Source organism: Mya arenaria, chromosome 12 (assembly GCF_026914265.1).
Source record: "Mya arenaria isolate MELC-2E11 chromosome 12, ASM2691426v1".
Lineage (NCBI taxonomy): Eukaryota > Metazoa > Mollusca > Bivalvia > Myida > Myidae > Mya > Mya arenaria.
Genome location: NC_069133.1, coordinates 25,596,340 through 25,620,129, shown reverse-complemented (window position 1 = coordinate 25,620,129; position 23,790 = coordinate 25,596,340). Strand labels below are relative to the sequence as shown.

The window sequence follows — 23,790 nt, the reverse complement described above, 5'->3', positions numbered from 1 at the left end:
ACTGAGACTTTACCATAGTGGAAAAATAGTGCTAAATTAGTTTCTGTACTTGTGAAAAAATAGTTGAAGAGGTGTGACTTTGTAGACATTTGAAGACAGAAAAATTTGACACTTTATAATTAATCTGAGATACAAATATTGGTGCATGACTTTTGGCTATAAGCTCTTAAGTTATTTTATAATTGTTGTTTTCGAAATTTCTATAAAGGAACCTCGCCAGTATGGTGCAGTGGCGTTCAAGTGCAGAGATTATGAAGATCTTTCTTCACAATCCAAGACGTAAGTGATTTTATAACGAAAACATGAAATACCTGATAATTGTTATTTAATGGCAGTAAAAGGCTGAAAAAAAAAAGATTTTTTTAATTCAAGGCCCTGTGTGTCCAAAAATAGTCTCTGAAATATCCCATATTTGAATTTTTTTAACATACAATGATAATCTTAAGATTCATTTATTGATGTCAACAATAAATAATCACAGCTGGAAAGCATAATACTTATTTTTACTTGTGAAGAATAACTTTTTGAAATGTAAATACAAGAATGTTTTGTGTGTCCATGCTGTATGAATGCGGCCTGTAGGAAACGCTTGTGAATTTCAAGCTTTAGCACTCTTCATGGAATTTGCACGCATGAACTCCTGACTTCATACAGCATGAATGTACACCAGTGGTTCGAAATGCTCATTAGTCCGGGAGTCCTGCACTGGAAAAACGCTTTCAGGACTTGCTCAGCTTCTTAGTTTTATACAGCAGGGCTTGCTCAAAAATGTATTGCAAAGCAGAAGTTAATGAATTTAGGCTTTTACTTTCTCAAGACTCATTTCAGGACTGAACACACAGAAAATTATAATGGCCCCAAATATTAAATACTTGGTTCGAGAGTTTACCATATTGATAAGGAGACTGATAATACAGAGTTTTAAAGGTTAATCTAGGCTAATCTGCTCTCCTACTAATCCATGGAGATGAGAGTAAATTGAGGGATTTAATTACTATGGTGACTGAAATGTATACTGAGTATTAATGTACATGTTGGTACAAACTGGAAAGATAGCTGTCTAAGTTAGTCAACTCTTCTTTTTGAAGTCATGAAATCCTTAGTTGCTTATGTATTCATTAGCACAAATATTGTGAAGTTGATTATCAAAAGTGATCCCCAAATTTATATACAACTACTCATGAAATGAACCCTGGACTCTTCCGCAACCACATCATTCACATAGTCTAAAGGTATCTGATGTACAATGACAGTACATCATCAAACCGTTGGTGATAGTTGAATTTTGATGCAAATATAATTCAGGGCCTTAAAACATTCTTTGCCATAGCCAATAACCTGCTTTGTACCCTCTCCAAGGACCAAACCCTAGAATATCCTCTGAATCCCAATTTTTGGGCATTTTTTACGATTCTGAGTGATTTACTGATTAATTGAATAACTGTTACAAAATATTTGAAATTTGAATTTTTTTCACCACTGGTAAAATCCTTGATTTTAGTTCTGTTTGAAAGGGGTTTGCCTTCTTCTTTTTTTACTGAATTGAGATGTTAAATGAACGCAATCATGACCTTTTTCCAACAAAAAAGTGTACAGGGGTGCTTACATGTATGTATTTATTATATTGCACCGTCATTATCTTCAAATATAAATAGAATATCACATACATGGTCATTACCATTCAATACCAGCTTTATTAATTTTCCCCAAGGTTCACTCATTCTTATGCAGTTGAGAAAAATTGTTGAATGAATTCTACATTGAAAATACTTCATTTGCATATATATATATGTCTGTATCCATGCAGATGGTCATTGACTACATGTTGCTGTTTTCAATTCAATATTGCACGAACGTGATAATAATTGTAAAAAACACTGACTAATGAGATGAAAAGCATAAGCCTCATTTTGGACCTCCCTGTGTTTCTGTCATTGTTAATGCTGCAAATCTGTCAGAATCGGGATAAGTCAACCCTCAGTGGTTGTTAGACGTTTGCGACAGTTTTCAATCAGTACATATTCATAGAGATATTATACCCATTCGTAACCTTGTCAATATAAAGCACCTGTCCCCATTTTTAAGCATTCTAAGTCTTTAAGCCTCTTTTTTCAATTTGCTTATTTCCTTACTTACAAAATGAAAAGTTTTTGTGATTATCATAAGCCTTTCTCAGTCTTAAATGGAGAAATGACACCATTTATACCAAAACTGTTAGATTGTTCAAGAAATTAGGGAATTCATAATTTTGTTATATTTTCAATCATTACATTAATTTGATATGTGGTACTGTCAATTAAATGTTTTAATGTTTTTATTGACATTTGGCTTTCAAATAATGCTTAGAATATTGAACATTGAGTCCCTAGGAATCTGAGAACTGTGAGTGACTGCAGGCTAGTATTAGCTGGAACAGTTTCCATGCCATTAAGCATGGCCCACCTGTTTTGGTCACCATAATTGCAAGATTGAAAAATAAGTGACTGAGAACAAGGAATGAAATAGTAATCATTAGCGAAACACTGCCAGGGCACAACTTTCTTAACAATAATTCAGATAACGACTGGTGTAAAAAAATATTAAAGTTGACTTGTACAAAGGTGATGGCACTGACAAAGTATGTGTCTTTCTCTGATGCCATGTATTACATAACCATCCTGGCAGTATGTGAGGTGATTCCTATCTCCCTCTGCCTGTCACTCCCCAGGGCACCTGCTGCACCACCCCCATTAATTTCATATTAGATCTTGTACCCTATTACCACTATCAGGGCCCTGTCAGGATGGTGAAGCAAGTCTCACAGTTTTGATTGATTGTGTTAATTCATATTGAGTTCCGGCCATTTGCATTCAGTTCTGCTTATTTGCCTTGACACTTACTTATACTGACCACATCGTTGTTGTTTGTTAAATGTTTCATCATTGCTTTTGGCAGGGAGTTATTAAGATTGTTATTGGTCCCAGCTGTACGTTTATACCAAGTTTTAGCTTGATTGTGTTGCAGCTAAAAGCTGATTCAAAATTTTACTGGGCCCAGAAATGAGGGTCGATATGCGCTTACATCTGAATTTGAGTTTAAATGTTTCAATTTTTTTTTTACAAGAGTCTGAAATAAAAATATGGTGGGCCAAGTTCGGTGTCGCCATGGGAAAGAACCACTTGTGGGGATCAAAACACAAGCTGATGCCTATACAACTAGGTCTCCCTCGCCCATTAACATCAATGCTGTAGTTGCTCAAATATGATACATCATATTTAATCGTAATAGCAATTTACTTTGGGGTTGTTCAAGTTACAGTTCTGAAAATACCATTACTGGCTTTCTTTAAGAGTTTGGGAAGCCTCAATCAAAATAATATTTTAATTGTTTCTTATCATAAGGAAATCTTGAACTTGGTCTGGGGTCTCAGACTAAAGGAAGTCATATAAAACAACACAGTCATTATTGCTGTTAATGTGAGGTGTAAGTTTTATGGGCCCTTTTTCAGCCATCAGTCACCAGTGCAATAAAACATAAACTTGAGACATGCTTGAGACAGTTTTGAGACAGGCTCCCATTGTTGTTTTAAAGATTCAGTCATTAGGACAGTAATGTGGGCTGTATGTAATTTATTGCCTTAATTAATTATATTTTTAGTCTCTCACAATCTGACAGAAAAACAAAAACCACAGATGATCACTTGTCAGTTATCAGGGACCAAATCTCTATGATCAGGGTCATCCCATCATTACCTGCTGTTATGTTTTTTTATCTGAAGGCTGGATCAGTTTTCTTAAAGAAAATTTTATACAAATAATTTATTTTATCTTAATTTATAAAATATTGATAAGTTAACTGTTTTCCTATTGATCTCTTTAAAGTTTTAATTATCTGAAAATCAATTAATTAAAAATTATGAAAAATTAATAATCATTGATTATAATTATGGCAAAACAATAACATTTGGAAAAAGATAACAACACTTTCTCAGCATTTTATAATTATTGCACAAGATTTTAAAAGAAATAAGAAGAAAACAATTAAAAGAAATTAATCATTTTTTCTACCTGCTTTTTTTGTAACTTACAAAAAGATTTTCCTTTCATTTTTGATTAAAAATAAAAAAAAAAATATTTATTTTTCATTTATTTTCATTTAATTCTTATTTTTACTTCTGTTTTTTTTACTGTGCTGAAAATATCGAGTTGACTCTTTTGCCATTTACAAAAAGCAAAAACCTTCTTTCTTTTTGCATCTTCTGAGGCTTATTTTCAAAAGGAGATTTCAAAATGATCGTCATCATAACCATCTAAAATGGGTGGAGAACTTTAGTGTCAGGTGACAATCAAAAATTATCATATTATGATAAACTGTCAATTTTAAGCCATTTCGTCCTAAAAAACAATTATAAACTTTCTGATTATAAGATTATATTTTTAGTAAGGAGGGGCATCTTGGTGTCAGCCTGCAAAATCACAAATTGAATTCAATATTTGATACAAAATTGACAGTTTTCAAATAGGAAAACAATAGCACGTGTCCATAATGGGAAAATATTTATCAAGAAAGTGAGATTCGTTCTCTAGTTATGTAATGTTACAAACACCACAATATGACAAAATAATATATCTTTGCATTGACAGTACGCAAATAGGAAAACAAAAGCATGTGTCGATATGAGTAAAATTTCTCAAGAAAAGTGGGATTCGCCCACCAGTTATGTAATGTTACAATCACCAAAATATGAGCATTATTAGCGATTGCATAGCCCGGGGTTGGATGTGTGTATTTTTCAGTGTCCAAACAGTCAATATTTGTGGAAGATCCATCCATTCAGTCTGTCTAACCCTGACTTCATGTCAACACCAAAAAAACTGGTATTGTTTATGATACCACCATGACTATTATTTTTACCTGCATGCATACCTACAATTTTTGGCATTTTAATGAATATAATTTTTTACAAACAAATATTTTCAAAATTCTTCACCAGTCTTTGACATGTACAAAAATTAAAGTAACCAATTCATTATAATTTTTTTTTGTGAAAGTAGCAATAATTTATTTCCTGTAATTTGATGAAAATGACAAGACACCTGATTCGTTATGTTTGTAGTTTTCGCTCCTAGTTGATACTAAGACTGAAATTGACCATTAAAATGGAGTTTGGTTTGGGCTCGCAAGAAAATGGCTCTTTATAATGTAATCATATGGCAATATACTGGTCAATTTTATGGTGCTTGTTTTTGAGCTCAGGTGAGAAAGTCTTTAAGCAAAGCTCATGGCCAAGTTTTAGGGGCCCGAAATTGGCCCTTTAGGCTCAGGAAGAAGGCAAAATGTTGTCATATGCAAGTGTCAAAAGTAATAAAAATTCAGAGTTATTGCTCTTCTTTTCTGAATAAAATATTGTCGTTTCAAAACTGTATTATCTGTTACCTTTAAATGTATGAAGTTACGGCATTTTAATGATAAAAGTGAACTGGCAAATGAATTCATTAGGTGAGAATGTAATAAAATTGAAACAATGGACATTTTAATGGCCACAAGTGAAGTTAAAATTGAGCTAGCATTGCACAATCAAAGTTATATTGACATTTTAATGGTTAATGGCAGAGGAAGTCAGTAGTCTCCATTTGTTGGGGTTTGAACATCACAAATATTATAATGAATTAAAAAAGAAAACCATGAGATTTTCATTAACTTTGCACAGAAATCACATACCTACATCGTTAAGCTTAGTTCACTCTTCATTACTGATATAATAGAAAATAGTAATATACTTAATTCTTTAATTTTGTTGAAAATATATATACGGTTAAGGTATTTGACTCAAGATATGAAATGACTTAAAAATACTTTTTAGCCAGGTAAATGGATTGCAATTGATTCTGTTTATGTAAAATTACTTACATGATGACAAATGTTGACAAAAATAGTGTGAGAGGATTTGAAATGAAACTTGGTGTGAGTAAACTTTTTTATAAATTTGCTGCTCCAAAAAAATCCCTAATGTTAAGATTTCAATGATTAAGTTTTAATCTTATTTTTTTTTTTTAAAGTTTGTGATTCAAATGATTAAAAAGGTCCTGTAAATGGGTTCCTACCACTTCCTGGCACAGAAATTTTTCTAAATGAGTTAGAAGGAGCGTATATCCTCTTTATATTTTAATGAACAGACCAGCTGATAACAAACAGTAAGAGTATTTAGTAGAATGTCTCATATTATTTAATTCAAATTGAAAGCTTCAAGTGCATACTTTTTTCCCACAAAACCGAAATCTTCAAACTGTCACTAAACTAATGAAACTTCCCTTCATGTTGAAACTAAGTGGAGACTTTCATTTCCGCTTATTGTCCACCTCAGTGGGGGCCATTCAAATTGTAAGCATTGAAGTCTATTTAATTTACATCCCCAGCCTTTTACAGACTGCCAGACACTTCGGACATTGGTTCACAATTTAACATTCAATTGGAGTGGTCTCCTGTATTTCTCACTCTCTGGTCCTTCAGTTGGTTTTAATGATTAGCCCTTTATATAGAAAAAACAGTCCCCCCTAGTGGCTTCCAATATAGAAGATTCAAACAAGTCCAAAAATAGAAGAGAGAGGAAATGCTAATCCCTAAAACTACAATTGATTGACTCTTTTATGGGCTAAATTGTTCTATTGTTTGCTTTTGTTGTTTTTGTTATGATTATGATGCCAATGGTCTGATAGCAAGGAAACTTGCCTGCAGATATTTGAACTAAACACTCCAGTACTGTGCTGTATTCCACACACTGATCAATTCCTATTGTTGAATCCAATTGGTTTAAAGGGATCAAAATCAGATAAGGGGCCAGCAGGGTTTTATAGATCTTGTCACAGGGGCCAGGATGTTCAGTTAGTGTTTGAGGCCTAGACTGGAAAGATTGTTTTACTGTTCTCTAGAGATTCACAGATATCTCAGGGTTTATTATTTTAACCCAGTGATTTTTGTTGTTTTTGATGAAAAAGATTGATAAGGAAATTGTGATATAAAAGAATAAAGCAGGCAAAGAGGAATTCAGTTTGTGTTTAACCATTGACCAGACAGCTAGCTGAGCAGATGCAAAGGAGATTCATTGGACTGGAACATACACACTAGACATTTATTACACTGACAGACCATCAAAGGGGACTGTGATATTGGATAGGTGCACAGAACACATACAGCCAGTTGTGCTCAATCCGTTAGATTTCAAATTTTGAAGATTACGGAACTGTTATTTTTGTGTAATCCATTTGATTTGATACTTTTTTACATTGGAAATTCCAAATCATTTTTCATTAAGTTCTATGACTATCATAATAATCAGTGTATTAAAGGACTTTCACCAAAAGGAGTTGACTGTTTTGTGTTAAACGTGATGACAAGCCCTTGTGATTTAAAAAAGAACAAACTATTTGCTCGGATTTTGATTAATAGCAGAAATGGTTGTCTGGAATACATCTATGGATATTGACATTAGCTGGATTTGTACAGGTAAGATTGCAATTTCAAATTGAATACTTTTTATATAAAATTTCTTTATTTCGGGTAAACTTAAATACAATACAATAACAATCCTAAAAAAATTGTATTTGTTGTATATAGAGTGCCGTATCTACATGTACTCATCATTTTTAGTTTAGCCTCAATGTCTTTCTTGACTTATTTCGTTTAATGTACAATTGTCAAGGACAGTTTGAAATTGCTAAATTATTAAATTAGGCAGGAAATGTGATGCCACTTAAAGCTATTATGTTTTCAACTTAGAAAAATGGTAGAAAAATAACGTCTTAGAAGTTCTATGAATTAAATTTCATTTAAAAAAATATAAATGAATGATTTATTTGTTGTCTTTGGAAACCAGAAATTGCCATTGAAGTCATAAATCCATTAATTATTCCTATGCTGGGTTCAATAAAAGACTTCTGCTAATTATCAATTCTTTAATCAGACTGTCTGAGTTTTATGGTATTTAAAACATTGTAAGCCACTTGAAAGTCTAGACATTATTAATTTAATTACCAGGGAAATTTTAATTCCTTAGGATTATCTGTGAGGACATCAAGGGAGCTGAACCCCTTGTCCATATCAGATGGTTGCCCTTCTGGTGGGGGTTCTGACACTGAGTGGGCCATGTGGTAATTCCTTGGTCAGTGAGGATTAATGTTGGAGCCCCAGGTGGGCTCAAGGGTGGCTCCCTAGGGAGTTGTGCCCTGGCATGCTCCCTTAATCTACCTGCATATGGGCTGGTTATATATACACATGCCACATAGATTATTTCTCACTTACTTGTTAATTTGGATGTTTTTGGGAATTATGCCTGTTTAGCAAGAAAATGACCATTTTGAGGAATGTTATCACAGGAAATGTTTTCAACAGATATGCACTGTTTTGTCTAAATCCTTCCTTGGTAAAATGGGTCTTTGTGATCATGACTAAACCCTGAGCATTTCGTTCTTGGTATAAGGTCAATGACATAGAATAGTATACATTTTTTAGTGATGGATTTATAACTTATCAAGAAGTCAACATTACAATTTATTGGTCAACTCTGTGATTATTTGAATGGTTTTCCTATTGTAGAAATTACAAATTTAGCATTCTTCGCTCCCTAATTATATGTGTTAGCTGGTATAAAGCAACATTTTACAATAAATAACTTCTGCTTCATTGACTAGTTAAGAGCTAAGGTAGTAAAAGAAAAGTAAATTACAGTAATCTGTGTCTGGGCCTCTGACATTGTACTGCTGATGTGTGAAAGATAAATCCTTTATTATAGGGGTAGGACCCTAAACCGGGTACTAAATTTTACCCTGACCCCTCCGTACAGGAAAGCTTGTCACTTTCAATTATTTACGACCAACTTGGTTTATTATTTCGGGAGATAAGTGCAAAGTTTTTATATGTTTTTCAGTGATATATCATTTCCTAATGTCCAAAACTGACTTGTATGAGGGGTCAAAAAGCTACGTTTCTAGCTGACCTGCATGCTCTCATAAAGGAAATGCTGCCGAAAATTAAATGTCAGGGCTTGGTAATCTAAGATCCGACTCAGCTTTGAAGTTGAAACAATTTTATTATCTTATGAATCAGATTTCTGTATTTCAATACTGAATTTTTAAGATGAAAAACTTAAGGGGCAAATTGTGTAGTTTTTCATCTCAAAATAGCATGCATGATAGAATGCAGTTCTCAACTGTTGCAGCCTGATTAAACCATGGAATTGGCAAAATTACTATCAAAGAGGAATGCATTTCAAGTCTGAATTGACTGGGTACCCGAAAAGGCTATCATTTACCCCTTGGTCAGTAAGGTTCACTGGCCATCATAATTTATGGGCGAACATTTAGCAGCATTGGACATGGAGTGGTCATCATTTTTCTTTGCTTTGGTTGGAGTTTTTCAGCAGCTTTTGTGATTTAATGATGATGTATTTGACAGATCGTGCAATTTTGGGATATCTGTGTTGCATAGCTAGCTGGTTGTCATGGTAACTTTTTTCCATAAAGAACACAAAATGAAGGTTCACAAAAAGGGGGATTTTGTGTGGGGGGATCTTTGACCATCAAAAGTTATATAATTCGTTATGCTTTTTCTGCAACCAATTTTTTAACAAGAAGTTTATTTATTGATTTTTCCTCTATTCTCAAATTTCAAGGAATACTAGCAGCTAATGTATCTTTGTATTCTTCATACTAATTAACCCTTTTAAAATATCTGACATTTGTCACAAGACTCCAAACATTGTCATTTTGTCCCAGTATTTTGAAAAATTAATTCTGAATGACATTCAGGGAAAGGTGACCATATTTCAGTTAGCAGATACAGGCTGTCTATTGTGGGAACTTTGCTATCTTGTCCGAACAAACTTCATTAAATTGCTGATTAAACTGGCCGAGATTCTGGAAGGGTTCAGTGGGCAGTTTTTGTCAACTTGACGGAGCTTTGTTGGCCCTGACTTTTGCCTGGGGTGGGGCCCTTTGCCAACCCTTGTAAGGGTCCAGGGAACACTTAGTCAGCAGCTGGTCATTTGTAATTGAATTTCTACATCAGCAGATTTTTAACTCCACCTGTGTGTTTCATTTGCAAAATTAAAGGTCTGTGAGCTGTTCTCGTGCTTCAAAGGTGTGGACCTTAGAGACTGGCTTTAATATGTTTTGCAATTTTTTATTTCTAAAAAGTTCAAAGGCAACATCTTGTGAATATGGAGTGAAAATGAAGTGTTTCCTTTTGTGGCATTGTGAAGCGTATCTCAAGTATCAATGTCAAAAGCAGGTGCACCGTCTTGGCATTGAACTTAAAATGACTCCAAATTCACACTTAGGTGTTGCGTCCAAAACACATTTCCGATAATTGCACCCCAGAATTTTTAGTATTAACTTGATGGTACCCCAAAAAAGCATCCACTTGAAATGTAATTGTTAACACAATTGTCACAGTAACCTGCAGTGTATTTACACATTTGCATGATTTTTAAATGATTTCAACATCACATGCGTAAAGATTAAACAAAAAGGGTGAGATAAGGGAACACTTGCCCCATTTTAAACTGTGTGATTCCTCTCTGTCAGGGATCAGGGCTTGATCTCACTTGCCCCAATTTGGTGACTTTCCAAGGGATTAGCTCTGAGCACCCATTGTTCTGTGTGTTGGGAGCCTGTCGGAGCTATCAGGCCCACATCCCTTTAAGCTGGCAAATGGAGGGTTATCCTTACCAATCTCCACAAAGGGTTTCCCCTATTATGTGATAATTCCTGACACCTGCACCCACAAAATTTGAATACCAAATCAGGTGACACTTGTCCGTGAATTTAAAAACACTAGAAAAAATAAATAGAAAGAATAAGACATTGCTGACACCTAAAAAAAAAACTCAATGGTTTAAATCAAATTAATTTGGATAATTTCTTTTTTAAAGGATAGTGAAGAGGGGTTTCCTAACTCTTGTTAAAAAAATCCATTGAAACAAAAGCTCCAATATATTACCATAAAAAATGGGTTATTATTTCTAAGTATGCGAAAATGGGTGGGCGGGTGTCCAGGCACTTCGCCCATCACCCTGTATATATCCCTTCAAATCACTACACTAGATATTAAAATAATTGGCTCTATTCAGCAAAACTGAAATCACGAGGTTTAACCTGTTCATTAGGGACATTTAAAAACCCAACAGATTCATTAAATAGTTCTGATTGTTATCAGTCACTAAATTCAAAAGTTGATCAAGTAGCTGTCAATTTAGATTTTTGAAAGATAAGAAATCTCAATGAAATCAGATTCATCTCCATATGAATCTTCCTGTGTTTAGTCCAGTGATTTGTATTGACAAAGGTGTCCCCTAGTTGTGTCCACATTGTCTTCTAGGGGGCTGGAGGGTCATAAAGATTTTATCCGCTGACCCGTCCGTCGCCCGTCTCAGGCCTGGTCAACACAGCTGATGAGAAAATGGAATATTAAAAACTGACCACTTTGTAAGGCTACTGGTTGTGACATTTTTTAACAATCTCTGTCATTATTTCCATTTCTGACATGAAATTAAACACTACCCCCATTCAATAATGTTTTTTGCTCGCGCTGCAATTAAAAGGAAGTCATGACAGCCTCTAAAAAGACAGGCTCATTGGAGGATCGAAATGTCAGCGGCTTTTTCCTGTTTCCTGGGCTTTCCCATGATTTTATTCTTTAGTCACAATCAGCATTAATAAAAGTGATGAACAGTTGTGTAATTTATGATGGAGATTGACGATGTTCGATAATAAAATAGCTATTACTGACTTTACCATTCAACTGGAAAAGGACAAAAATAGTTCTGTTTAATTCTTTGTTAATATTTAAGAATGGACAAGTTCTAATTTCCCTCGCTTTTAAATGGTGGAAAATCTTACAGAATGGAAATGTTTCTTTGTTTTGACAAAAATCAATGGAACATAGCTTCACATCTGTCAGAATCAATGATTTGTAATTACTTCTTGGCTGCAAATAAAGTTACCCTGTAACTTCATAATCATGTTTGTTTATGCTTCAGTGGGTCGTAACAATCTTTCTGAGAATTAATGTTATATTTGGCCATTTTAGTGTCAAAATATAGATAGCAAGATTTTGATAATAATTTATTATTCAATAATTTTCCTATTAATGCACATGTTATCAGAATTCTACTGGGATTTTTATGTATTTTCTGTGCTTTTTAATGAATATTTTAAAAGCTATTTCAAACTTTGTTCTGAACTTAGATCTATATTGAACAGAAAAATATTTTTCATTAACAAATCATTGTCACTTAATTACAATGTATTGATGTGGAGATTATGCAAGTCTTGTGTCTGTTTATGACCCCCTATTGTGGTTCAATGAAGCAGGGTGTGACCCACTGCTAGCAGTGACAGTTTTCCCCCTGACTGTTACAATTTCTCACCTGTCACCCTTTCACACATGCACTGGTCATGTGGCCTTGGAAGAGGCCCTCAGGGGTTTTAATAAGTGTGTCTGTTTATACAAGCTCAGAAATAACAGAGATGAAATTAATTAAACTCATTCTGTTCTGTTCATACAAGTGTGGACATTTATTAATATTAATACACTAAATAATATACACCTAAATACATTATGCGCTTTAAACACTAAAAATAAACCTAAAAAATGATATGCTAAACACTTTCTCTCCCTACCTTATTTGGAAATGCCATGTTTAGTGTACATTTTCATTCATATTAACTATTCAGTCTAATAGTAAAATACTTGCTCTATTCATTTCAATAGAATAAAATATTGATTGCATTATTCAGTCCATTAGAAGAAAAATACTAAATGCACTATTCATTTCAATAGAATAAAATATTTAATGAACCATTCAGTCCATTAGAAGAAAATATTTAATGAATTATTCAGTTCAATAGAAGAAAACATTTAATGCACTATTCAGTCCAATAGAAGAAAACATTTAATACACTATTCAGTCCAATAGAAGAAAATATTTAATGCACTATTCAGTCCAATAGAAGAAAACATTTAATGCACTATTCAGTCCAATAGAAGAAAACATTTAAAACATTATCCAGTCAAATAGCAGAAAATATTTAAGGCACTATTCAGTCCAATAGAAGAAAATACTAAATGCACAATAAGTCTAGTCTAGAGACAACCTGTCTATTGGCTAAATTGGCATTAGCAGCTCACACACATTTTGACAGACAGATAGACAGCCACACTTTCATACTTACTTGGTGTTAAATTCATATTTTGTATTATCAAGTGTCCTCAACAAATAATCTTATTGTTTCTCTTAATTGACATGGCAAAAAGTGTGGATTTTTCAGTTAATTGGCAGTTAATGAAATTTCATATATAAACTCCTTGGTTATTAAATTCACTACATCAGTTTTAATAGAAGAACCGTTACTACTTCATCAACATTTAAGGCAATTGTTCTTAAATCTATTGAACTATTAATTAAAAACTATATTGCTCAATTTACTGGATATAGTGATTAATATTTTGAGTAGTTTGTGACAATTTGAGATTCAGAGCTTGTATTAGGGTGTGAGGTGCCAATTGAATTGTTCTCAGTAAATTGGCTTGGAGTAAACTAATTAATCTGAGTGACAAATTGAGCTTAATTCTGATTAATATATACCATTGAAGTGAAAACTAAAACAGTTCAAAATGGTTTGTACACCAAATAAAACTGCAACTGGCTCTGATAAGATAGCAAATATGAAGGAAAAATACATGAACAAAAATGGCAACTTGCTTGCGGTAAACATGAAGGCTTTGTCCATATGTAAGTATTTTAAATGATGATAGACATTTGTTGTTACATTGTCATGTATTCATTATAATTCTGCAGAAAAAATAAGTAACTAAATTGCTTAATTCCTGGCATTTCTGAAACCAATTTGAGGACACAGTTGGTCAACAATGGATTTCCTTGGTAATATGCAAAAAGTAAACATTATTCTGTGGAGTTAATTAATGGCGGTGTCCTGGCATTTCTGAAATTAATTTAGGGACCAAATAGGTTAACAATGAATTTCCTTGTTCATATGCTAAAAAGTAAACATGATTCTGTGGAGTTAATTAGTGAACTTGTTCATGGTAATAAACATTGGTATGTTAAAACATGTGAAGTCATTGTCAGCTTATCAGCATGTCTTTGGCACCTTGTCTCAGTGATCTATGGGAGGGGTTGTATCTGGTCCTCCATGTGTGATAACAATATCCTTTCCCCATAATCAGAGCCAATACAATAACAGTCTGATTTAATTATTGGTTTGCAATATAGTGAAGGGATTTGGGGGAAAAGGGTTCATTCTTCTTTTGATCATTGATTTGTGAGAACGGTTCTTGTGGCCATAACAGTTTGGATTTGTTTTCATGTGTTGAAACATGAATTTCAAGGATAATTTGGATTTCTTGCTTGGCACCAGTGATAAACACTATTGTAAACTGACTTGTGTCAAACTTATGAAATGGTTTAGCTCAGGTTAGTTTTTATCAGTCAGTATTTTGACAGGAGGTCAGTCTGTACATTTGTATTGTCTTATCAAAAAAGTATTATGAGAAGCTATACTCTTAAAAATAAACTGATGGGTGATAAGCGGTGTATTCCTGTTGTGGCTGTTAGCTGCTATAGAAGAGGTATTACAAGTGGAATTTATTTAATAATACTGGACAAGTTATTTGGTTTTCAGCAAAATATGGTTCAGAATCATGGGCAGTTGAGGATACAGAAAGCATTGCAAAGATTGTTACAATGCTGTGATATCACGCTTTAAGTTAACAACTATGTTGTTAACTAAACAGTTCTGAACAATTGGCCAAGTCTAGTTTAGTCATGAGTCTAAAATCAAAAGATGTTTAACAATAATGTTTAACGTCCATGTTTTGTCTCTTTTCAGCCAATGACATGTGTGAGGCGGAGGGCGTTTCCCGAGGAAGCAGGCCGACTGAGGCAGAGCGCGGGGTGGTGCGTCTCCGTAACGTAATGCCGGAGAAGCTGACAACCTTCTGCAAGATGCATCTCTCATTCCTTTTGGAGCTCGATGGTCATAAGCTGGAAGAGATCTTCCACAACCCTGCAACCACCACTGATCTGGATGCCAACAAGAAGAAGGCCACCACTCCATTCTCAAAGAAGAAAGGTAATTACTAGGATTAGTTTTAAAAAGTTGACTTTATTAATTGTCACGGGGCATATGCTGTTGACAGTGAATGAGAATAATTACTTCTGTTCCAATCATGCATATAAAAAAAATTGTGTAATTTTATTGACATGTGGAAGTCAATGAAATATATTCAGACCAAGGGAAATCTTTGGAGGCCCTAATAAATAATATGTTCACTTCTCAAGGGTCTAAACTCTTGGTAACCTTAGTACCCTCATATGTTTAATGTTTCTATCTTTGGGTTATATCATCCTGTCACTTAGCATCTTTCTGCTGGAGATAAAATATGCAGTTCCTCTAATGTAAATAATGGAGGGAAGATCATCTTTTCATCCTATTATCATGATGAAGAGAAGGGCTTGTAATCCTATTATCCCTATTGCATAAGGTTAACTGATGTAAGGGATAGACACCATCCAGTTATCAGGGGATGAAAATGGAAATTTCATCCTGTTGTTCGGATATATCTGGACTCTGAGATTGACATTGTAAGCTAGGTTAAATGATTATCACCCTTGTTCATTGACACTTTCCAAGAGTTCTTGATAATGTCCAATTGTCTGGTTGTGCAATTGTTATTACTTTCTTATCAGCCCAAGTGGCTGCACTTGAATCTTGTACAAACAGGAACAAAACTTCCTGAGTTTGGCCAGGTATTAAAAATAAACAAATTAAGTACTTTGCCCGAAGATCAAACAATTGTTTCAAAGTTTCCAAAATTGCAGAAATCAAAGTTTGTTTATCTGTTTGTTTAAATGTGACCATTTTATAGGGGGTCCGAATCTTAAATTATGTTAAGAGAAATCTGAACAGCTAGAAGTTTATTGAGTTTGGGCAATTTCAATGCAAGTCATGTGTCCAGATGTGAAACTTTTATTGCATTCTTGCACGATGTTGAATAAATTGAATTCCCAATTTAAACAATGAGGCTCTTGATGGTCATCTCAAGATTCCCCAGGTGATAAGGGGGTTGTAAAAATTATCTGATGGTGTCAGTAGTAACTCCTCACTGGCAATAAAAACTCAATATTAGTCAAGGAAAATTTACCAAGTATCAAGAAATAAAACACTTGAGTAACTTCTGTATTACACTCTTCTTGGTTTTAAGTGTTTAATGATGTTCATAAAAGGAGAAAATTAAGCAATTGTAAAAAAAAATTGCCATTGACATTTTGCAAAACAATGCACTACTTATTTTTAAAAACCATTAATCTGAATGAATGGATGTTATATTGTTTAATAACTGTTGCCAATCAATGTTATTCACAACATCTCCTTTTTGCTTACAGAACGCAGTGCTAGCCCAACACCATTGTCCAAGGACTTGGTGTGCGCCATGAGCAAGCTGGTTGAGTATCTCTCACGACCGGAGAGCCTCAAGACGGAAGGCATCTTCCGCAAGACTGGAAACGTGTCCCGCCAGAGACTTCTCAAGGACTGGGTCCTGAGGGGCACCGGCGACTTCCACCTGGATGATGACACATTCTCCCCCCATGATGTGGCCACAGTTCTCAAGCAGATCCTCTCTGAGACGTCTGACCCACTTCTTACTCACCGACACTATGAGGCCCATCTCCAGATTGCCGGTATGTACACTGTAATGTAAAAAATAAATTTAGATTGTTAACAACAATCAATGATTGATATTTGATATATAACGGCTTTGTTGAAAGAAGGATAAGAAGTGGACTTTCTTTACAAATAAAAGAAAATGATGATTCAGATCATGCAAATCAAATTATTAATGATAAAAATGCTGTTTCTACATGAAAATGATAAATCCGTTAAAATGATGAAAAACAGAATTTACCAAGCATAAACAATAAAACACTTCATTATTACATATAAGTTTAGATATTCCAATGTTAAATGACCCATTGTATTTCTCTATTTCAGACATGAGCAAGGTATGCCTGTCAGAACGGGAGAAGAAGCGCGCCCTCGAGAAGCAGGTCAAGTCCCTTCAGCTTCTGATGTTGCTGCTGCCAAGGGAGAACGCCGCCTTCCTCGAGACCCTCCTACAGCTGCTGCACCACACTGCAATGTGTCCAGAGAACAAGATGTCCGCTGCATCCCTCGGGGTCGTGTTTGCACCGAGCCTCGTCTGTCCCCGCAAGCTCTCTGCTGAGGCCCTCCAGGGCGTTTCTGCGACCCTGAGCAAGGCTGTCACACTGATGGTTGAGAACTCTGAGGCAATCTTCAAGGTTCCACGTGAACTAGCAGCTGATGTGGCCAACTTCTGGAGGGAGATGGAGAACCCCAGCACAGAGATTCTCACCGCCCACGCTGATAATGAGGAGGACCGCGCTAACATACAGAAAGCCAAGGTGAGAACCCAGACAGGTTTCCATTACAATGTAATTTTTGTAATATAATTTTTGATTATAATGTAATTCTATTTAAAAATGGTTGAAAAATTATAACATGTAATGTTAGTAAATAAAAAATTATTGTACGTCTGACAAGTTGTTTTAAGTCATATAGAGAAAAATATCAGATATGAGAACCAATGTTTAACCATCAACATTATCTTTTCCAGTATGGCAGCTCAAGTGCAGTGAACACCATCCTTACATTTGCTGAGAGAAAGTCACCCGAGGAATATGCATGTGCCCAGGACACACAGATCGCTCTGGCCCAGCTGTACGCCCATGTCCAGTCCATGCCCGAGTCAGCAAAGAAGAAGAAACTACTGAAGCAGTTCAACCGTGCGGGTAACGTGCAGAACAGCACCAAGAAGGGCAAGCACTCACGCAGCAGGACCTTTGGTGAATCGCTCAAGAAGCACTTCCCCATACTGACGAAGGGCAAGTCACGTGACCTGAGCAACAAGGAGAATGATGATGTGCAGTGGAGCATGACCCCCTCCGTCGCCATTGATGATAGTGTCGCCAATATCTCCTACCTGAAGACCCCAGACAACAAATACACACCCTTCCTGGTATGTACACTTTATAAAGTCTTCACTCAATAAAAAATAGAAAAATAAACATTGATAGTTCAGTTAAACTAATGTTTCTGCAACATGCTCAAATGCGAAGTAAATTATACAATATTTCATTTAAACATTGCTCATATAGAGATCATATCCATAAATTTGAGTAAATTTGACTGATTTTTAACCATCTTCTTTTTATCTTTGTAGCGTCACAGTCCAGCCGTCCACATCATTGACATGGGTGCCTCCCCTTGTAACGTGAAGCCCCGCAAGCGACTCAGTGACGAGTCAGTTGAAGCTGAAGTCCGTGCCGCCAAGCAGCCCCTGAGGGATGTCCGCTACCGTCCAGCCACACCCAAGAAGGCCCTCTTCCCTAACACACCACTTACCACCAAAAGGCCCGTGGCTCTTGTATCACCCATCACGAAGACAGTAAACACCCTCCCTGACCTCACCAAGAAATCCATCATGAAGAAAGGTTCCAGGGTTCCCTTGGTTATCGTGGCAACACCCAGACAGAGTCTTATTGAGAGTGTTCTGTAACCGCAACTGGACAACTCAGTGTGGGATCGTTATTCGATTTGTGCTATTTGACACTACAGGGTGTTAAATGCCCGACATGACTTACTAATGTGATAGCCGCTAAGTGTTCAGTGACCTGAATGAAATTACGAAAACAATACACAGATTGTCTGTGATTCATGAAGTGCAAATTTTTAATATATGTTATATATATATATATATATATATAAGTGTGGAAAAATAAGAGTGACTTAGACATCCATTACACTGCCTTACTGCTAAATGTGCTTATAATGACTATATCAGGCAGGATTATGAGGATTGATGTCAGTGCTGAGTATGTTGAGTAAGCTGTTCAAGTTGTGTTATTGTGTTCAATAGTTACTTACTTCAATTGTTAAAATCTGAGAGGACAAAACAATGACACCCTCTTCAAATTAAGCATCCATTATTCGAGTGTAATAAGTATGATGGAAACCCTAGTCATTCCCTACATGGTTTCTAGACATGAGTCTAAGTACAAGTATATTTTTTTTCTCTCTCCCTCATTTTTTTTATCACTCTCTGTCTATCTCTATCTACCTCATTTCACTCTTTCTTTGTCTCTCTCTCTCACTCTCTCTTTGTTATCTTCCTCGGCCTTTCTTGATCACTCTCGGTTATCTTCCTCGGCTTCTCTTGAACTCTCTATCTCTTTCCTAATGTACCTCTCTTGTCTTCAACTCTTTTTTGTCCTTTCCTCTGTGTTTGTTCTGTACATTGTATGTGTTTTTGTTACTTTCTTACTGTTTATATTCTGTACATATTTCATGATTACAGCTCATGCACACTATACCTAAGCTGACTCGGAATGCGCGTTTAATTTGAACCAGTATTTAACTTTGACTTTTAACTTGCAAATTGTTAATATTTTGTTGTTATAGTGCTATAGATAATGTATTTTAAATACATTATTATGGTATAAATGTTAAGTCTTTTGTAAATATGTACTATATATTCTTACATGAGAGATATTGACCACACTAAAATAAATACTGAAACTACACAAATGTCTTGTTTTGCTTAAAGAAAGGGACTCCTTGTTTGTTTTTCATCAGTTGATTATCAGAGAATTCTAGGTTGAAGATACTGGATTCAGGAAATGAATTTAGTGAGAATTTAGTCCACTGATGAAACATTCAATTGGAGATGCCTCCTTCACATAGCAGGGAAAATTTAGTTTTCAAAAATGATCGTAGGTGTTCAGGGCGATATGAATTTTCTTTGAAGAAATGCGAGAATCATGTGCATTCGTTGTGTGTATATCTAGCCCTTGCATAAACCTCTTGGTTCTTAAACATGTTCCGTGTAAAGCGCAGATACGCGGAATACAACTTTCCTGGGTTGAACCAGTATTGAGTACACCATTTTCCTAGTACCACCCCTTTTAATGCTGAGCTTCGCAGCTACTGGTACCACATTTTATGGTATGGATTGACGCGGCCGGGGTCTGAATCTCTTTCGCACCCGATGGAAAGCTCTACCACTGAGTTTCGGGGCGGTAAAATATACATTGACAAAGGCTCCAGGGGGGATCGAACCCTCGACCTCCTGTTTACTAGACAGGCGCTCTACCACTGAGCTATGGAGCCGGTGGTGAGATAGCGCCGGTTATCAATATTCAAAGTTAAAGGTCATGTATAGCAATGTATTTAGGGGCGGGTCCAGGATTTGCAAGTAAGGGACACAACCGTCTGAAATATGCCACATCCTTAGAACCGAGTTACGGAGTACTCCGCCACGATTTCTTTTACCAATTTATAGTCATTAGTCATATAGTCATGGTGCATTTTGAGCATATCTGATTACCTTTTTCTCCGACATTGACATAACACTATTTCAAGCGGGGAAGGGGTCATGCATCGGTGTGTCCCATTCTAAACCCGCTTTTAGGGTGGTGGAGAGGGTGGGACCGGGTGATCCGATCCGCTAGTGGTATTGTGAAGCGGTTGCATTGAGAGATAATCCAAGGGCAATAAATCCAAGAAAAAGTGACGGAATCAGATTATGATGATGGAGGTTGCCTCCCCTCCAAATTAAAAGAACTTGACCAGCCATGACCAATAAATAAGAGGATAATACTAATAAAGACATAAATAAAACAAAAACACATGAATGAATTGTCTAATGGATTAGTTATAAAACAAATTATCCTGAAGTTGGATTTCGGCGACTGGTCAAAGAAATTAACATTTCCATCGTAAAAAATTCTGCTTCATTGGAAATTATAATTGATTTTAAGAATTAAAACCGACCATAGCATATCTCCCATTTTTAACTTTTCATGAAAATATTATCCAATTTACTTGATATTGACATGTGGAAACATAGTATGTAATATCAAATTACAGTTACGACGGGAATTCAAATGCCAAACCCTATTTCTTGCTCACTATTCACAGTTGAAGGGGAGACTTTTTCATAACACTAGGCACTTTCGTCCACTGAGCACCATCGTCGGATACCCCCGATACACGACGACGCTATGCTTCGTATGAAGAGTAACGGAAGAAAGAACCGTGGTTGCCGACGATGGCTAAGCACTAACAAACTACTTTTCGGATCTTTTAACCTCTCTAATGATGATAATATTGTATAATTACCCCTGCCCCCCCCCCCCCCCCACTCCCCACCATCTTTCTCTTTTTCTCTCTTGAAATATATCTCTCTCTCTCCAATCTTATTTCTTACCGTGACTTAGCCTTATTTCTGCTTTTTCTATTATTATTTAGTGCATTACACAATCTATTAATTAGAAATCACTTTTCTCGTAGAAAACATTATACTCATTCCTATGAATATGAACATTATATAACTACATGAAATATTACATTTGGTTTCATAGTTTATGTGACAAAGTATAAAATCTTTTTTGCTTTCCATGCGACATTTTGGGAAAGGGCCGTAACTGATGTTGGAAAAACTCGTGGCCCAATCTCTTTGCATGCCCTTTATATGAACGTAAGCTTTGTTACATTGCACTGTTTCTGTTTCTTTGCTGTTATCTTCATCATATATTGTGTAAATGTATTGCCATGCAATTAAACAATTAAGTTAAAACTAATTATAGTGATCACAACTTTTTATCTGTCAATCGTCCTCAACTATTTTACGACGACAGAAAAATACACCGCAAGACACGATAAACTACGACTCCTCGACGTCAATCACCACGGAGTTATCCCAACGTTGTCGTTAAAGAGCCTAGCTAGGCCGTAACACGGGCGTAATAGCTCGTTACGTGAATCTACGTTGCAGTCGTTGAAATTCGTACTCTCGTCGTAAGAATAATATGGGCCATTATCGTGGACATTGCTACTCTCACTGTCACCATTCGGGTCACGATCGGTCCTCGATTCATAAAATCTCGGTAAAGCGTACCAAATCGCGTGTATTTGGTTATTATAGGTCGGGAAAGGCTATAGATCTGTTTAATTGTTAATAATAGCCGTGGCTGTCACGCGATACGTTTTTTGTTCAAACAAAAAAGGAAATACAATATTGCTCGTAACTTTACCTAGACTATTTGTATTATGTATATCCATCATACACTCATTTGTTGTATTCAGTAGTAAATTGCTTATGTTTCGTTGTCACAATACACTTATACAGAATGTAAAATACGAAATAACTACATTTTGGAACGTATTCCTACGCATTAAGCAGGGTTTCAAGGTAGATAGGTTCTACCCAACCCGAGCGTAGTTTTGTTGTTGGGAAAACGAGGTTGTCCAAGTTTCCGCAAAACACCCATCGGTAGGGTTGGGATGAACCTATCATAACCGAGAGACCATGGTAGATAATTATTCATAAACATTGTTACAAACAATTAAAGGCAGATATATAGGACAAGTTCATGGCAAAACTGTGCACAAGGACATAGGGCATAGCTATGCTGACTCAGATACGTGTAGTATGAATGTGATGGTTAACTACATTTCCAGGGTCCAGGAAAACCTTGGAGACAGGCTGGCACCATCAGACACAACTCGTGATATCATGGAAGGACTCGGTGCTCTTCTTGACCCTGGCACATTGGCAGACCTCACCAGCAGCGAGGCCAGGGAGAGCCTAGTCAATGTAGAGCAACGCTACAAGAGACTACATCAGTGATCTCTGAGCAAGGGGTGGCAAGGCCTTAAAAATATATTTGGTTCGGGTTACCCGACCCTTCCTACGAAATATGTGTTTAAATATGTAGTTTAAAACCTTTTTAAGCGTTATACAGAATATTACTTTAACAAATTTTCCAATGATGACAATAACGTCCTTATATAAAGCCTAATATAAAAAAGCCTACCTATCCAACCTCTTTTTGAAAAGGATGTAACCCTTATCAAACCATTTTTTGCCCAATGACGAGGACGTTTATTAATGGAGCATACAGGACGTGCTCTGCACGAGTGATCTGCAAGAAGCTGGCTACCAGGCACAAATGGACCTTCTTTCAGCTATGTAGCTGAAGCAGCTATGTGGTCAGCAGTCTTATATCACTGGTTTGCTGATATTTACGCAAAATTTGGCTCATTCCAAGACAAAAAATAAAAATGTTGTCAAAACGGTAAATCTGTGAGAGTGCAGCTTTAAAGGGTCTCTACACCATATGGTACCATAGTAAGAAAAAAGAATATTGTCAAAAACTCATAAAATTTATATCGTTGAGTACAACACTACCCCTATTTGGCTGCCGCACAAATACAGCAATTCACTACATTCACTGAAAGATTTCTTTTAAACTGTTTGAAATTTATCACAAGACGTTCAATGGGTTCGACCTTTTCTTTAAAGAAATTGAAATAGGATAAATTACAAAAAGATTCATTTTCACCTATTCAACTTATTTTTCGTATTGACTTTTAAGAACTATTAAAACTAAGGTGGACGTTTTCTACCATTTCGTGTTTACGTTGCGGGGCGAAAATGTGACATGTGTCGGGCGAAAATGCACAAAGTAGTGGGGCGAAAATGTAGCACGTGGGGGGGGGGATTCTGGCACGTGGTAGGACCAAATTGCGACAAATGGTGGGGTGAAAGTGCGATAAGGGGCGGGGAGATAATGATACAAGTGTCGGGGCGGAAATGCGATAAATAGCGGTGCGAAAATGCGGCAAGTGCCTGGGCGAAAATGCAACATGTGTC

At 35.9% G+C, this 23,790-nt stretch overlaps 1 protein-coding gene and 1 non-coding gene across 4 annotated transcripts in view; one reads left to right on the top strand and one right to left on the bottom strand.

The window, feature by feature from the left end:
• LOC128211122 (rho GTPase-activating protein 19-like) overlaps positions 1-19,638 on the top strand; it is a 28,489-nt gene extending 8,851 nt beyond the window's left edge. The window contains exons 2-7 of one of the 3 annotated variants that reach the window (XM_052915543.1): positions 209-279; positions 14,886-15,128; positions 16,442-16,738; positions 17,049-17,479; positions 17,692-18,093; positions 18,298-19,638. In XM_052915543.1, coding sequence (XP_052771503.1) covers positions 209-279; positions 14,886-15,128; positions 16,442-16,738; positions 17,049-17,479; positions 17,692-18,093; positions 18,298-18,633 — 1,780 coding nt within the window. In that variant the 3' untranslated portion in view covers positions 18,634-19,638. Of the gene's footprint in view, positions 1-208; positions 280-7,049; positions 7,483-14,885; positions 15,129-16,441; positions 16,739-17,048; positions 17,480-17,691; positions 18,094-18,297 lie in introns of those variants that run through there. The other 2 variants (XM_052915544.1, XM_052915545.1) reach the window with 2 other exon arrangements.
• Positions 19,639-20,171: 533 nt separating this feature from the next.
• Positions 20,172-20,243, bottom strand: Trnat-agu (transfer RNA threonine (anticodon AGU)). The gene has a single exon. It is a non-coding gene; the product is annotated as a tRNA-Thr (tRNA).
• Positions 20,244-23,790: the final 3,547 nt, after the last annotated feature.